This window comes from Nematolebias whitei, chromosome 2, assembly GCF_014905685.2.
Source record: "Nematolebias whitei isolate Nwh7 chromosome 2, NemWhi1, whole genome shotgun sequence".
In the NCBI taxonomy this organism is placed as follows: Eukaryota; Metazoa; Chordata; class Actinopteri; order Cyprinodontiformes; family Rivulidae; genus Nematolebias; species Nematolebias whitei.
This window is the reverse complement of record NC_056499.1, coordinates 268,676-283,643: the sequence shown is the minus strand read 5'-3', so window position 1 is coordinate 283,643 and position 14,968 is coordinate 268,676. Positions and strand designations below refer to the sequence as shown.

At 42.9% G+C, this 14,968-nt stretch overlaps 2 protein-coding genes across 2 annotated transcripts in view; one reads left to right on the top strand and one right to left on the bottom strand.

Moving 5' to 3' along the window:
- The window catches only part of mcee (methylmalonyl CoA epimerase), an 18,167-nt gene extending 5,956 nt beyond the window's left edge, over positions 1-12,211 (bottom strand). The window contains exons 1-2 of the mRNA XM_037689379.1: positions 12,175-12,211; positions 8,978-9,318 (exon numbers count right to left, since the gene is read on the bottom strand). Of these exons, the coding sequence (XP_037545307.1) occupies positions 8,978-9,318; positions 12,175-12,202 (369 nt within the window). The 5' untranslated portion in view covers positions 12,203-12,211. The remainder of the gene's footprint in view (positions 1-8,977; positions 9,319-12,174) is intronic.
- Positions 12,212-12,267: 56 nt separating this feature from the next.
- mphosph10 (M-phase phosphoprotein 10 (U3 small nucleolar ribonucleoprotein)) overlaps positions 12,268-14,968 on the top strand; it is a 49,787-nt gene continuing 47,086 nt past the window's right edge. Inside the window, exon 1 of the mRNA XM_037689368.1 lies at positions 12,268-12,405. Coding sequence (XP_037545296.1) covers positions 12,317-12,405 — 89 coding nt within the window. The 5' untranslated portion in view covers positions 12,268-12,316. The remainder of the gene's footprint in view (positions 12,406-14,968) is intronic.

Sequence of the window (14,968 nt, the reverse complement as noted above, 5' to 3'; positions counted from 1 at the left end):
TTTATTAAAACTCTTGTCCAATAGTTGTACGATTTTATCAGTGAATATTTCTATATTTGATCCTGGAGATCAATATACACAACTTATTAATATGTTTTTATCATTCTTGTTTATTATTTCTATTGTTATTATTTCCATGATATTATCAACAATTATTGACATTTCATTAATTAATTTACATTTTATTTCATTTTTAACAAATAGAGCCACTCCACCACCTCTTTTGTTGCTTCTGTTCACATGATATAATTCATACCTTCCATGTGAACATAAGTTGTGTTTTCATCGTTGAGCCATGTCTCTGACAGTGCTATTATTGTAAAGGTTCTGTTTAGCTGTTTTAAATAATCTGTTATTTTGGATATATTTGCATTTAAACTTCTACTGTTAAAGTGAATAATAGAGAGACCTCCATTTGTTATATTAATGTCATTAAACTGTTCTTCATTGTAATATTCACAGTCTTTTATTACAGGGAAAAAATTTGTATCAATCACATCTTCAACATTGTATATTTTAAACTCTAAGTCTTCGTATGTTGCCATGTTTTAATGTATTTGTTTGTTTTATATTTTGTTAATTTCTTGTTAGTGAAGTTATGTCAATGATTTATCATCTGTCATCTCCTGAACTCATTTTAGTTTTTCCAGATCCTTCAGGTCTTTTATTATTTTAGCCTGAGATCCTTCCTCTAGTTTGATCCAAATGTTTCCATTTCTTGTCCAAGTTGATGCTATTTTTTTCTGTTTTTTCAATAGCCTTGCTTCACGTGCAATATTTCCATTTTTTTTTTAGTTAGATGTTCATTTATGTAAACATTTGTTCCCTTCAGTTGTTTGCATTATCACATTGTTTCTTGATTTCCTGCTAATGAACTTGATGACTATGGATGGTTTGGCTTTATCTGATTTGTTGGGCAGGGTGTGACAGATTGAAATGTCCTCATGTTCGATGTCAATGTCTTTGTTTTGTAAAAAATTCACTACTTGCTCCTCCAGAGTCTGTAGTTCTTCCTGTGGTGCATCTTCTGTAGTGCTAGTACCAGCAACAACTCTTGCACAAGTTCGGTTCCTAACTTCCAGTCCAGTGATCACCAAGTTGTCTGTTTTTGTGTATTGTTCCATGTCGTCTACTTTCTGTTCCAGTTCAGGTATTTTTCTGTCTTTATTAGTCATCAGTTCTTTCAATTGTCTCACTTCTTCAGACAGTCCTGTCAGTAATTCACATTTAGCTGATACTCTAGTCAGTTCAGCACTCATAAAGTTCAAAGATTTTTTAACTTCCTCCATATCTTCTGAATTATTTTCCGACATTTGTCTCTTATCTCTGTGTTTGCTCGGCATTACTCACAATACTGTCTTTTATCCCCCACATTAAAAACGTTACTAGAACCTCCTTCTTCCACCTGCGTAATATCACTAACATTAGAAACATCTGATCTAAAGATGATGCAGAAAAACTGGTCCATGCATTTGTCACGTCTAGACTGGACTATTGCAATGGTTTATTATCTGGGTGTCCAAATACTTCTTTAAAATGTCTTCAGTTGATCCAAAATGCTGCTGCCAGAGTCTTAACTGGAGTTACTGGGAGAGATTATATCTCTCCAGTTTTAGTTTCTCTCCATTGGCTCCCTGTCAAATCCAGAATAGAATTCAAAATCTTACTTCTAACCTACAAAGCTCTCAACAACCTAGCTCCATCTTATATTACAGATCTTATTGTTCCATATTTTACTAACAGAGCACTTCACTCTCAGACTGCAGGTTTACTTGTGGTTCCTAGAATTTACAAAAACAGAATGGGAGGAAGATCTTCCAGTTCTCAGGCTCCTCTCTTGTGGAACCAACTTCCAATCTCTGTCCGTGAGGCTGACACATTATCCAGTTTTAAAACTAGGATTAAGACTTTCCTTTTTGCTAAATCCTATAGTTAGGGTCGGCTTGGGTTTCCTGAGCTGTCCCTTAGTTCTGCTGCTATAGGCTCAGACTGCTGGAGGACAAACTGACCACACTTTTTCACTCTGCTACTGTCTTTACTTACTCTGCTCAACCTGTTTTGTATTTGTAATTATTTTGTCTATCCTTAACATGGTTTTTTTTGTCTTTCAGATACACCTGGACCAACATCTGGACCTGGACCTATACCTGGACCTACATCTGGAACTACCATTCTGTGTTCGTCTGTCTCTCCTTCCTGTCCTCTCAACCAGCCGGTCAAAACAGATGGTCTCTTGTCCTGAGCTGGTTCTGCTGGAGGTTTCTTCCTGTTAAAGGGAGTTTTTCTTTCCACTGTCTCCATTGTGCTTGCTCAGGATGGGAGACTGCAACGAAGCCAAGATTCAACTTGTCTGCTGGATTCCTTAGATAGAGAACTTTACTAATTGGCTTTTATGTGAATGTTCCTGTAAAGTGCCCTGAGACAACTTCGTTGTGATTTGGCGCTATATAAATAAACTGAATTGAATTGAATAGAATTGTGTTGTTTTAATGAAAATTTTTTTTTTTATTTGAGTTATTGTTTTTGCCTTTTTCCCCAGTTAGCCTCACTGGTTAGTGGTTTTCTTAAGGCTCCACAGCTGTTCAGTCCCAGTCCATTGAGTTCCTTCACATTGTGTGTGTGGAAATGTTCTTACTGTCTCTATGAACCACAGCCCTGAGTGCTACTGTTGTTTTTCTTCCATTTGATTTCATCAAACGTTTAAATGATCACCGATCACCATCATTCAGGATTGTTTTCCAGCCACATTTCTTCCTGGAAGACGATGGGTCCCCACTGTCCTTCCAGTTTTTAATGATGCGTTGGACAGTTCTTAACCCAATTTTAGTAGTTTCTACAATCTCCTTAGATGTTTCCTCTGCTTGATGCCAATGATTTGACTCTTCTCAAACAGACTGACATCTTTTCCACGACCACGCCATGAGTCTTTGATCGTGGTCGTTTAAGAAATGAGAAGCAACTCATTGCACCAGTTGGGGTTAAATAACTTGTTGCAGCTGAAAGATAATCGTCCGTGCAGTAATTATCCAGAGTCAGAGATTCTTTGTCATTTGTAGTATGCTAAAAGGCTCGATTAGCTTGGTTAGCTTCAGAGCTCCACTACAGTCATATTTTAATAACGGGTTCTCTCTTTTTCGAGCTACTTGACAGATATGTGACAGAGGTACTGTACATAGATGGTTTAATCAGTGACATGAGACGTTAATTTTCTTTGACCCATCAAAATAAATGTGGTCATTTATTAACAGAATCAAAATTTAACATCAAAACATTGTACACTTGATTAGACTGATCTGGTTCTGATTAATAAAACTTGGCACGTTTTACTTAATAAAAACAACAGACATTTCTGAAGGCATCTGGATTAATTACTGGCAAGATAGAAGTTTAAAGATGGGAAATGAAGGAGTTTAAATGGAGAGAAAATGTGGAGGAAGAAAGTGTGTTGAAGAGGAATGGCACCCTTCATCCGACCCCAGCTCAGCCCCGGTACACTCGGTAGTGAAGCGACTCGTTACCTTTGCAGAAGATAGGTCAGCTCCGGTACGGAGTTCCATTTCAACGCTACCTTTCAGCGTCTCCTAAGGATGGCTGAGAATCGTCCGAAGTAGTGACGGTACTCCGTTCAACAACACGCTCACCTCCCGGGTGGATACACATCGAGCTGTGAGTCCGTCAGAGGTTCCACTCAGATGTGGAAGGCTCCATAATCCCAACTAGACTCATCATTGCACCTCATGTGGTACATGTGGTGGAGTGAAACTATGTTCACAGGGTCCCAGTTACATCCAACAATAAAATGTATAAGAAAAACAGTAATAACATCTAAGATATGAACTAAGAAAAACATCAACTAAATATACACTAAGCACTAATAGCATAAAAACATTGAACATCAGCACAAACATGAACATGAGTCTGTGAGCAGATGTGCACGCATGAACACATCAACATTGAAACAGATCAGCAGCAACATGAAACAGATCAGCAGCAACATGAAACAGATCAGCAGCAACATGATGTGGTTTTTCACAGTGATTATTCTAGTTAGAGATTCATGAGTCTAACAGCCTCAGGGTAGAAGCTGTTCCTCAGTCTAGTGGTTCTACACTTAATGCTTCTCAACCTCCTTCCTGAGGGGAGCGGGGCAAAAAGTGTGTGTGCTGGGTGAGTGAGGTCTTTCATGATGCAGGTGGCCCTCTTCCTGCATCTGGAGGTGTAGATGTCTGTGATGGTGGGGAGACTGATTCCAACATCTTCTGTGCAGCCTTCACCACTCTCTGCAAAGCTTTTCTTTCTGCAGCTGTGCAGCCTCCATGCCACACATTGATGCTGGAGCACAGGATGCTCTCCACTGCACACCTGTAGAAGGAGGTGAGGACTGAGCTTCCAGACCAGCTCGTCTCAGCCGCCTGAGGAAGTAGAGTCTCTGATGAGCTTTCTTGATCAGGCTGGTGGTGTTGTTGCTCCAGCTGAGGTTGTTGTTCAGGTGTACACCTAAGTACCTGTAACTGGAGACCACTCCCACCGCAGATCCTCTTATGTTCAGGGGGTGTAGGTGTGTTTGTTCCTTCTGAAGTCCACAGTCATCTCCTTCATCTTCTTCACATTGATGTGAAGGTTATTCTCTTTGCACCAGCTCTCCAGGTGTTCCACCTCCTGCCTGTAGCTGGACCCATCATTGTTTGTGATGCATCCCACCACCACTGTATCATCCGCAAACTCTACAATGTGACCAACAATGTGATTCAACAGGAGGCTCGGACCTGTTTGATTAGTTAAATCCAGGTGAAGACTTGTTTTTTGGCCAGGCAGTGTAATAAGAGGCAGTTTTTTACGGCACGCGTTTTGAGTGAAACCACATCCCCACCCCACACACACACACTCTACCGCCTCGCTGAATCCGGAGGATTTTCAACCCACTTCTTACAGTGGAGGTTTTTTGTTGGACTGCCCGCTGTTATGTACACATCTCCTGCAGAAATGTTCAGTAAAGCACATGTGCATTACAGGAGTATATTTCATGCACACACAGACCAACGGCATATTTCTTTCAACAACAATGGTGCCAGAGTATGACATCCTGCTTTCTGTGCCATGACTGATGGAATATATTTTGAGTCTCGTAGTTAATCTTAACCAAGATGGTCGCACTTAGCCGAGTCGCAGCTTCACAGGTTCCTGGTGAACGCAATTGTTTTTTGTTCCTGTTGTTTTTGTCTTACCCTTTTTTTGCACCTACAATACACATCCACAGTACGGGAATAACCGCGACACACTTGTGGGGTTTTCTGTGTCGCTGCCTTGCCATCATGCAATTCAGCTGTTCACCTCCACCTCACAGAGAAGGGACACTCTTTTGAGGACCAAAATGTGCACATTTTGGACCGAGAACACAGATGGTTTGAGAGGGGGGTGAAGGAAGCAATTTATGTAAAAAGGGAAAAACCATCTCTTAACAGAGGAGGAGGCCTCAGATTTCCACTTTCAAAAACCTATAATGCAACTTTAAGACTGATTCCCAGCCGGTTTTCACACTTGATGGGAACAGAGGGGCCTCGTCTGTGGATTAGAGGAACAAAGACCTTAAGAAACCCCTACTGTTAAGGTGTTGAGGTGTGAGCTGCCAATCTACATATGTGTGTGTGTGTATCTGATCTCACTCAGCCTTATAACCTGAATCTCTCACTCACTGCTGTTTGAATTGAGAAAGCTCCTCGGGTGAGGAGCCAAACGTCTTCTGTTACAAATAAAGTCCAGTTGTTTTTGTATTGAATGTTTTTTGAATTCATCATGTCCTGGATGACTGAGAATCTTCACCAGCATCTTGCCATCGCGGTTCAGTCCTTCCAGCCTCGGGCTCAGGTGGCAGCTGTCTCCATGATCCTCCATCTGCCTGCACGGACCGAACTCTACGGACCATGTAGTCCGTAGAGTTCGGTCCGTTCTGTGGGGAAACCTGGATGTTCTGTGGGGAAACCTGGATGTTCTCCATCTGCCGAACCCGGTTCTGGAGGGCTGTATGGGAGGGCAGCTGCTGCCGTCATTGTTGCCATCAGTGTGCTGACGGGACCTGCTAACTAGATCTGCTAACCTGCTAATGCTGCTAACAAGATCCTCCGTTTGCCTGATTGGACTGAACTCTGTGGACCCCGCTTGGTTCTGCGGGGAAACCTGGATGTTCTCTGTCTGCTGGACCTGGTTCTGGAGGGCAGTCTGGGAGGCAGCTGCTGTGGTCCTTATTGTCATCATTCTGCTGAAGGGACCTGCTAACAAGACCTGCTAACGTTGCTAACAACACCATGCCGCTAACAGTATCCTGCTGCTTAATCAACCAATCAATTCAACTTTATTGTCCATAACATTCAAAGAAATGGAGATTTGTCTTTGACATCTGGCTTATAAAAACACCACAAGATAAAAATGTGATTAAAAAAATTACATTGGATTACTGGACCATGTTGCTAAGAGAGCCTCACTGTCATCAGAACCACTCTGCCAATAGGACCATGCTGCTGTAGATTTAGTTCTTTTTCACTCTTGGTGCCTTGTTTCTGTATTTTTGTTGCATGCTTTGAATAAATCCCAGTTTGTTAGTTTAGTTTATGTTAGTGCTCGCATTAAGCGTGTAAATTATAGCCAAACAGAACCTATGAGAACTGTGCTGCTGTTGTTGTTTGGTGTATTGTTTTGCATTATTAATTAAATTAAATTCAATTCAGTTTATTTATATAGCTCCAAATCACAACAAATTTGTCTCAGGGCACTTTACTGGAACATTCATATACATAAAAAAGACAATTAGTAAAATTCTTTATCTAAGGAAGCAGCAGACAAGTTGAATCTTGGCTTTGTTGCAGTCTCCCATTAGTGATTGGCATATATCTTAAATCTTTTTGCGTACCGCTTGGCGTTCGTTTAGCGTATATCTTAGTTTATATCCCAGATCCAAATCAGATTACTGTTTCTTTTTACACTTTATATTTTTGCTACCCTGTGTACACAATTTCATTCCACTACATTTACCACATGTGATGCCAATGACAATAAAAAATCTCTGACTGACTGAATCTGATCTACGCCAGAAAGTAGCTGCTGTGACGGACATCAGCGAGGGCCTGGTGACCGGGTCTCTACCCATGGGGCCCAGTTGGGCACAGTCCAAGGAGCAGCATGGGATTGCCTTCCTGTGGGCCCACCACCTGCAGGAAAGGCCATAAAAGTCGGGTGCATGATGCCATAGGCAGTGGCCAAAGGCGGGGACCTTGGTGCTCTGACCCTGGCTTACCAAAGCTGGCTCTTGTAACATGGAATGTGACCTCTCTGATAGGGAGGAAGCCTGGGCATTTTCCCTGGTAGATGAGAGGGTGGCTTCCCTTCGCCTTCAGTTTGGGGGACGGGCTCTGACTGTGTCTATGTGCCAAACGGCAGTTCAGAGTATCTGGCCTTCTTGGAGTCCTTGACAGAGGTGCTGGAAGGTGTGCCAGCTGGGGACTCCTTTATTCTGCTGGGGGACTTCAATGCCCACGTGGGTAATGACAGTGTGACCTAGAGGGACATGATTGGGAGGAACGGCCTCTCTGATCTGAATCCAAGTGGTATTCTGTTGTTGGACTTCTGTGCTAGTCATAATTTGTCCATGACGAACACCATGTTCAAACATAAGGGTGTCCATAAGTGCACTTGGCACCAGGATGTCCTAGGTCGTACATCTATGATTGACTTCATAGTCGTGTCACCTGATTTGCGGCCATTTATTTTGGACACTCGGATGAAGAGAGGAGCTGAGCTGTCAACTGATCACCACATGGTAATGAGTTGGACCTACTGGGTCTATCAGGGGGAAAATGCTGGACAGACCTGGTAGACCCAAACATGTAGCGAGGGTTTGCTGGGAACACCTGGCAGTAGAACCTGTCAGAGAGATCTTTTACGCACACCACTGGGAGAGCTTTAACTGCATCCCAGCTGAAGTGGTGGACATTGAGTATGAGTGGGCCATGTTCCACGCCTCGCTTGTTGAGGTAGCTGCCTTGAGCTGTGGCTGCAAGGTTGTCGGTGCTTCTTGCGGTGGCCATCCACGAACTCTGTGGTGGACACCCCAGGTTAGGTAGGCTGTCAAGCTGAAGGAGTTCTATTGGGCCTTGTTGGCCAGTGAGACTCCAGAGGCAGCTGAGGAGTACTGGAGGGCCAAGCACGCCGCAGCCTTGACTGTTGCTGAGGCAAAGGCTTGGATGTGGGAGGAGTTCGGTGAGACCTTGGGTAGACTCTCGTTCGGCTTTGAAGAAATTCTGGCAAACCAACAGGTGGCTGAGGAGGGGAAAAAAGCACTTCACTAACTAACACTGTGTTCAGTGAAGGTGGAGTGCTGTTGACCTCAACCAGTGATGTCGTCAGGAAGTGGAAGGAATACTTCCCGGGCCTTCTGAATCCCACCAGCACATCTTCCATGGAGGAAGCTGAGTCGGGGGACTTTAAGGTGGATCCGTCTATAACTGTGGCTGAGGTCGCTGAGGTCATTAAAAAGCTCCAAGGAAGCAGAGCCCCGGAAGTGGATGACATTCACCCTGATTAAAGACGACTATTCACAAAAACAGATTGATTGTATTTGCATACAGTAAGTTGGCAAAAACCAATGCAGACATGTTCCTGTTTTTAGTATTCTACATCACTATAATGTAGCTGTTTTTGTTTCTTTTTTTATATAATTTTCTTCCATTTATATTTTCAATTTATATGCCTTCTTTTATGATTGTCTACTGTTGTCATTATTCTATTTTTAAAACCAGGTCTCTCCTGTAAATGAGTCCTTGATGCTCAATGAGACTAACCTGTAGAAGTAAAGGTTGAATGAATGTATGAAAAAAGTTAGCTGCTTGGACATGTGACCGTACTCTGTGTTGTTGTGTTCAAACGATTTGTAATCAGAGCGTAAATGTGTCATGCAGCAAGTCTCTACACCAACAGTTTTTCTCACCTCTATACAAATGTGGTGCAACCCACCAGACTTGTTCTTCTGTAGGAAACCAGAGATGGGGCTTTTCTCCCCCAGAGGATGGAGCAGCTCCAGCTTCGTGTTGCTCAGCTCCACAAACACGGTGTAGACACCGTGCTCAGGCAGGGGGATTCTGTCGCTCACCGTGGCACAGAGGACATCTCGGTACAGGGCTGTGGCCTTGTCCATGTCAGGAACAGCGATGGCTATGTGGTTCAGTTTACCCAGCTTCCACAGGGACCGAGGAACACTCTGATGAAGGGATGCTGTTGTTGAATGTGCCCTCAGGAGCGAGACGTGAGAACATCTGGATATTCCTGTCACTGAATAAACAATATGATATTAAAAACGTAGTGTCTAGATAAGAAAGTCAGTCTTAAAAGGAACATTTACATTTGCTTTGCTCTTTATTTCAGGGTTAAACAACATTGTCCTTTGTTTAGAAAGCCTCACTACTGTTTTAACATATATATTCTAGAGATGTACTTTGTATTAAAGGTATAGTAAATAAAGCTGGACAACAACAAAAAGTAGAATGAAAGAATCAACATATGCACAGATTTTTTCTAATATCAATGGTTAATAATATGTACCTAAATTAAAACGTTGTAGACAAATTTGTGTACGGATGAAAACTACCACCTATGTTTGTTTACCTATCGAAACAGCCATTTACTGAAAATACTTTGGATTTATCAGCCATATTAGTTTAGCTACACTGACTATGGCCAGAATAATGTAGGTCAGTCACGTGACTCAAGGTTCCACATGATTTTCAACATGTTCGACAGAGAATGTTTTTTTTGTGTGTGTTGTTTGCTTTTATTTTGTAGGTTTATTGTTTATAATTCTGTACAGCACTTTGAGTTGCTTTTCAATTCAATTCAATTCAAAAATACTTTACTAATCCCAAAGGGAAATTAATTGTTGTTGTAGCTCATCTTGGTTTTATTAGTTGTTCTAGATGCTGATGGTTTTGGGCAGGAAGGATCTCTTGTAGCGGTCCATCCTACAGCAGATTTGAATAAACTGGATGCAGATGCCGATTCGTCCACTCAGACCCAGCTGACCTCTCGTCCTCTTGGGCAGCAGGACTGCCTGAAGGCAAGGTAGAACTCCTTCCCAAGCGATGCCCATTTCTCCCAGCAGCCTGCAGAGTCCCTCATCACCATGGACTTAACTGCAGGTGCCGGGGGACGATCTCGGTCCTCTCGCTGTCACGAGCAATGTTTCCCGCTACCTCCAAGATCTCGGCGGTCAGGCACTCAAGCAATGGTACTTCCTCCAGTTATTTAACAGTCAACAGTGGTGTACCACAAGGCTCAGTGTTAGGACCCACCCTCTTTACAATCTACATAGGTAATGTAGATCAAAACATTCCTAATGCATCCAAACATTTCTATGCTGACAACACGGTTGTTTATTGTCGAGCTAAAACAGTTAAGGCTTTCCAGCTTTTGAAATCTGCATTCACCTACATCCAGACAGATTTGTTCCGCCTCAAACTTGTCCTAAATGCCGACAAAAACAAAGCGATGCTTTTTTCAAACAGGAAGTTGGTCCCAGCAGTTCTGATTTCAACCTCAAATGGTGTCCCCATTGAGTTTGTTGATTCCTATAAATATCTGGGTATCTTGGTCAACTCACATCTCTCTTTTAAGCTCCATGTGGAAAACCTGGTAAAGAAACTGAAAGTTAAACTGGGTTTCTTTTTCAGAAACAGATCCTGTCTAACCCTGAATGTTAGGAAACACCTTGTATCTGTGACTTTCCTCCATTGATTACGGTGACATTATTTACATGAACGCTCCTACAAGAACCCTGCAGATGTTGGATGCTGCAGATGTTGGATGCTGCAGATGTTGGATGCTGCAGATGTTGGATGCTGCAGATGGTGGATGCTGTCTATCATGGTGCACCAAGATTCATAACTGGCTGTGATTATCGTACCCACCACTGCACCCAGTATTCACTGGTTAACTGGTCACCATTAACTTCACACAGACTCTCTCACTGGTACATTTTCATCTTTAAATCACTTCCTGGTCTGCTGCCTTCATACATCTCCTCCTACATGTCTCTGTGTGAGTGCAGCTACAGCGTGCACTCTCAGGACATCATTACCTGCAGTGTTCCCTCAGTGAGGACTGAACTAGACAAAAGGACCTTCTCCTACTCCGCTCCTGTTTCCTGGAACATCTTGTAAAAAGACCTGAAGCTCTCGACCTTTGACCTCTCTAAGTGTCTTTAAGAATCTGTTGGACTCCTGGCAGGGACCAATGCAGACATGTTCCTGTTTTTAGTTTTCTACATTCGCCTTAGAATCTAGCTGTTTTTTGTTACTTTTTTGTCCATCTTATTTGTAAAAAAAAAAAAAATGAAAGTTATATATATGTATGCCTTTTTGTGGCTGTCTATTCTTGTCACTGTTGTCCATTGTTGTCATCATTCTTTGTTAAATCAGGTCTCTCTTGTAAATGAGTCCTCGAGGCTCAATGGGATTACCCTGTCTAAATAAAGGTGGAATGAAAAAAAAAGGTTTCAGTACAAGTCCTTCCAGCGGCACAGCATCTGATATCAGAGGAAGTAATCGGCTGAAAAAAGCAATTTGCATCCAGAAAAAATAGTAATTAAAGTTTTCAAAAGCAAAATCTCGGAATGAATGTAAAGAGCTGCTCCAACATGCAGCCACATGGAGCGGCGCAATTCTGGAGGATTTAAGTATGAAAGGTGCTTTATAAATAAAATTGATTTATTGATCGATTGATTCAGCCACTTGCTTTAAATGCGGACCCGCATTTCAGAATTGAAAATCAGAAAACGAATACAATTCAGGATACTTTGTTTGATTTAATACTTTACAGTCAGTCACTTGTTTTACACACAGCTCCTGACATTTAGAAACTGCGGAAACAGTTTTTATTAATTTTACTAAAATAAGGTTGTGTGTTTGGATCACGTATGAATATGAATGTGTGTACACACATACACACACTTTTAAACAAACAAATAAAGCAAGGACTAATGAAACGCCCGTTAGCACAGCTGAAATTAGCGACGCTAAAATTTGTCTGAATTTCAATGACAAGTAGAACAATCATATTTAGGTTTGAGATGACAGAATACGTTAAATAAAATGTTAACGTTGCAGTTACATATTTCTGTCGACATAAACCAACCTGCAACCTTCAGCATCGACGACGCCATGTTTTGATTGCCTCGGAACTATGCTGAGGCACAGGACGAGTTTCTGATCGAGCCTGTTTAGTTGCGACACAGAGAAACGGCCAGTCGTCAGTTGGCTACACATGTGTAGCAAGCATGGCTAATAATGGAGATATGTGGTGGGTGCTGGAGGACTGTGTGAAGATAATAAAAGCTAACACGGCACAGCCAGAGAAGTTTTTAAGGCAAGTGTTCCTTTCTTCTTTTTTATTTCACTTTATTTTTTTTACGAAGGAGCGATTTATTGATCGCTAACTATCGTGTAATGCTAACGCTAGCAAAAACTTAAACATCTCATAAGAATTGAAGGAGTCCAACAATTTTCAGTCATGTCATCTGGACAGTTTCTTTTTTTTTTCTGAAACGTTTCACTTTCCATCGGGAAGGCTTCCATTCTGAAGCCTTCCACGTATATATATATATATATATATATATGTATGTATGTATGTATGTATGTATGTATGTATGTATGTATGTATGTATGTATGTAATGTATGTAATGTATAGAATAGAATAGAATAGAATAGAATAGAATTCAACTTTATTGTCATTGCACATGTCACAGGTACAAAGCAACGAAATGCAGTTTGCATCTATCCAGAAGTGCTTAGCAAGAAAAATAAATTGGTAGATATATATAGTACAATATACAGTAAGTTGCTTTGAATATGCTATAGGTATAAATATATACAGGTTGTGAGTGTACAGACTATGAATATGTTATAATATGAAGGGGTAGAAACAGCTATATAAAGAAGAAATATATATATATAAGTATGTGAGTACTTATGAACAGTAGATAGTAGATTATGTGTACAGTTTGTACAGTAGTGGGCTAACGGATGAAAGTGCAGGTGGTGGTGTTACAGTCCATGTGCTGTTGTTGTGTGTATGAGAATACAGACCGTTGTAGTTATTCAGATGTCAGGAGGCAGAGTTAAGGAGTGTGACAGCTGTGGGGAAGAAGCTGTTCCGGTACCTGGTGGTTTTAGTCCGGAGGCTCCTGTAGCGCCTCCCAGAGGGCAGGAGGGTGAAGAGTCTGTGTGCTGGGTGGCTGAAGTCTTTTGTGATTTTTCCAGCCCTTTTCAGACACCGCTTCCTGTAGATGTCCTTTATGGCAGGAAGTGGTGATCCGGTGATGTGTTGGGCGGCTTTCACCACCCTCTGCAGCGCCTTCCGGTCTGAGGCAGAGCAGCTCCCGTACCAGACTGTGATGCAGTTGGTCAGGATGCTCTCAATGGTGCAGCGGTAAAAGTTCACCAGGATGTCTGAGGACAGGTGGTTCTTCCTCAGAGTCGCTGGTGAGCTTTCTTGATCAGTTTGGAACAGCCGGTCGTCCAGGTGAGATCCTCGGAGATGTGGACACCCAGGAACTTGAAGCTGTTCACACGCTCCACCACCGCCCCCTTGATGTAGATGGGTGGATGTGGGCCAGCGTTCCTCCTGAAGTCCACGATGAGCTCCTTAGTCTTCTCGGTGTTGAGCAGCAGGTTGTTGTTGTCACACCACTCAGCCAGACGAACCACCTCCTCCCTATAAGCGGTCTCATCGTTGTCTTTGATGAGGCCGATCACCGTGGTGTCATCTGCAAACTTAATGATGGTATTGGAACCATCAACAGGTTTGCAGTCATGGGTGAAGAGGGAGTAGAGGAAGGGACTCATCACACAGCCTTGTGGTACACCGGTGTTAATAGTGATGATATATGAGCAGTGGTTATCCAGCCGGACATGTTGGGGTCGGTTGGTCAGAAAGTCCAGTAACCAGTTGCCCATGAGGGAACTGATGCTGTGAGTTTTGTGATGAGTTTTGAGGGGATGACTGTGTTGAATGCTGAACTAAAATCTATGAACAGCATCCGGGCAAAGATGTTTTTGTTGTCCAAGTGTGAGAGAACAGAGTGCAGCGCTATGGAGACTGCATCCTCTGTGCTCCTGTTCTGGCGGTATGCGAATTGGTGGGGGTCCAGGGTGGGGGGGAGACAGGATTTGAGGTGTACTAGGACCAGCTGCTCAAAACACTTTGCGATGATGGAGGTGAGGGCTACCGGACGGTAGTCGTTGAGTCTTGATGGTTTTGAGTTTTTGGGTATTGGGACGATGGAGGTGGTTTTGAAGCAGGTTGGTACCACAGCACGGGCCAAGGACAGGTTGAATATGTCCGTCAGTACTCCTGCCAGCTCCCCAGAACACGCTCTAAGAACACGTCCAGGGATGCCATCAGGACCCGCAGCCTTGTGAACTTTAATCCTGCTCAGCGCCGCTCCTACATCGGTGGGGAAAAGAGTCAGTGGTTGGTGGTCTGGAGACACATCTGCCTTAGTTGTAGTTGTTGGGTTCCCTCTCTCAAAACGAGCATAGAAATTGTTGAGCTCATTGAGGAAGGAAACATCAGAGGAGACGGGGGAGGGGTTGATGGCCCTGTAATCTGTAATGATCTGGAGTCCTTGCCACATACGTTGGGGGTTGGAGTTTGAGAAGTGTTCTTCTATCCTCCCCTTGTAGTGGTGCTTGGCCTTTTTGATGCCCCTCTTCAGCTCAGCCCTGGCTGTACTATAGGCCTGTGTATCCCCTGACCTGAAGGCGATGTTGTGAGCCTTCAGCAGTAGACGTACATCCCGATTCATCCAAGGCTTCTGGTTGGGGTACATGGTGATCTGTTTCTGGGTGGTGACACTGTCTATAGTGGTGGAGATGTGGTCCAGCACAGATGAGGCGTACTGTTCCAAGTCGGTGTGAGTGAACATAT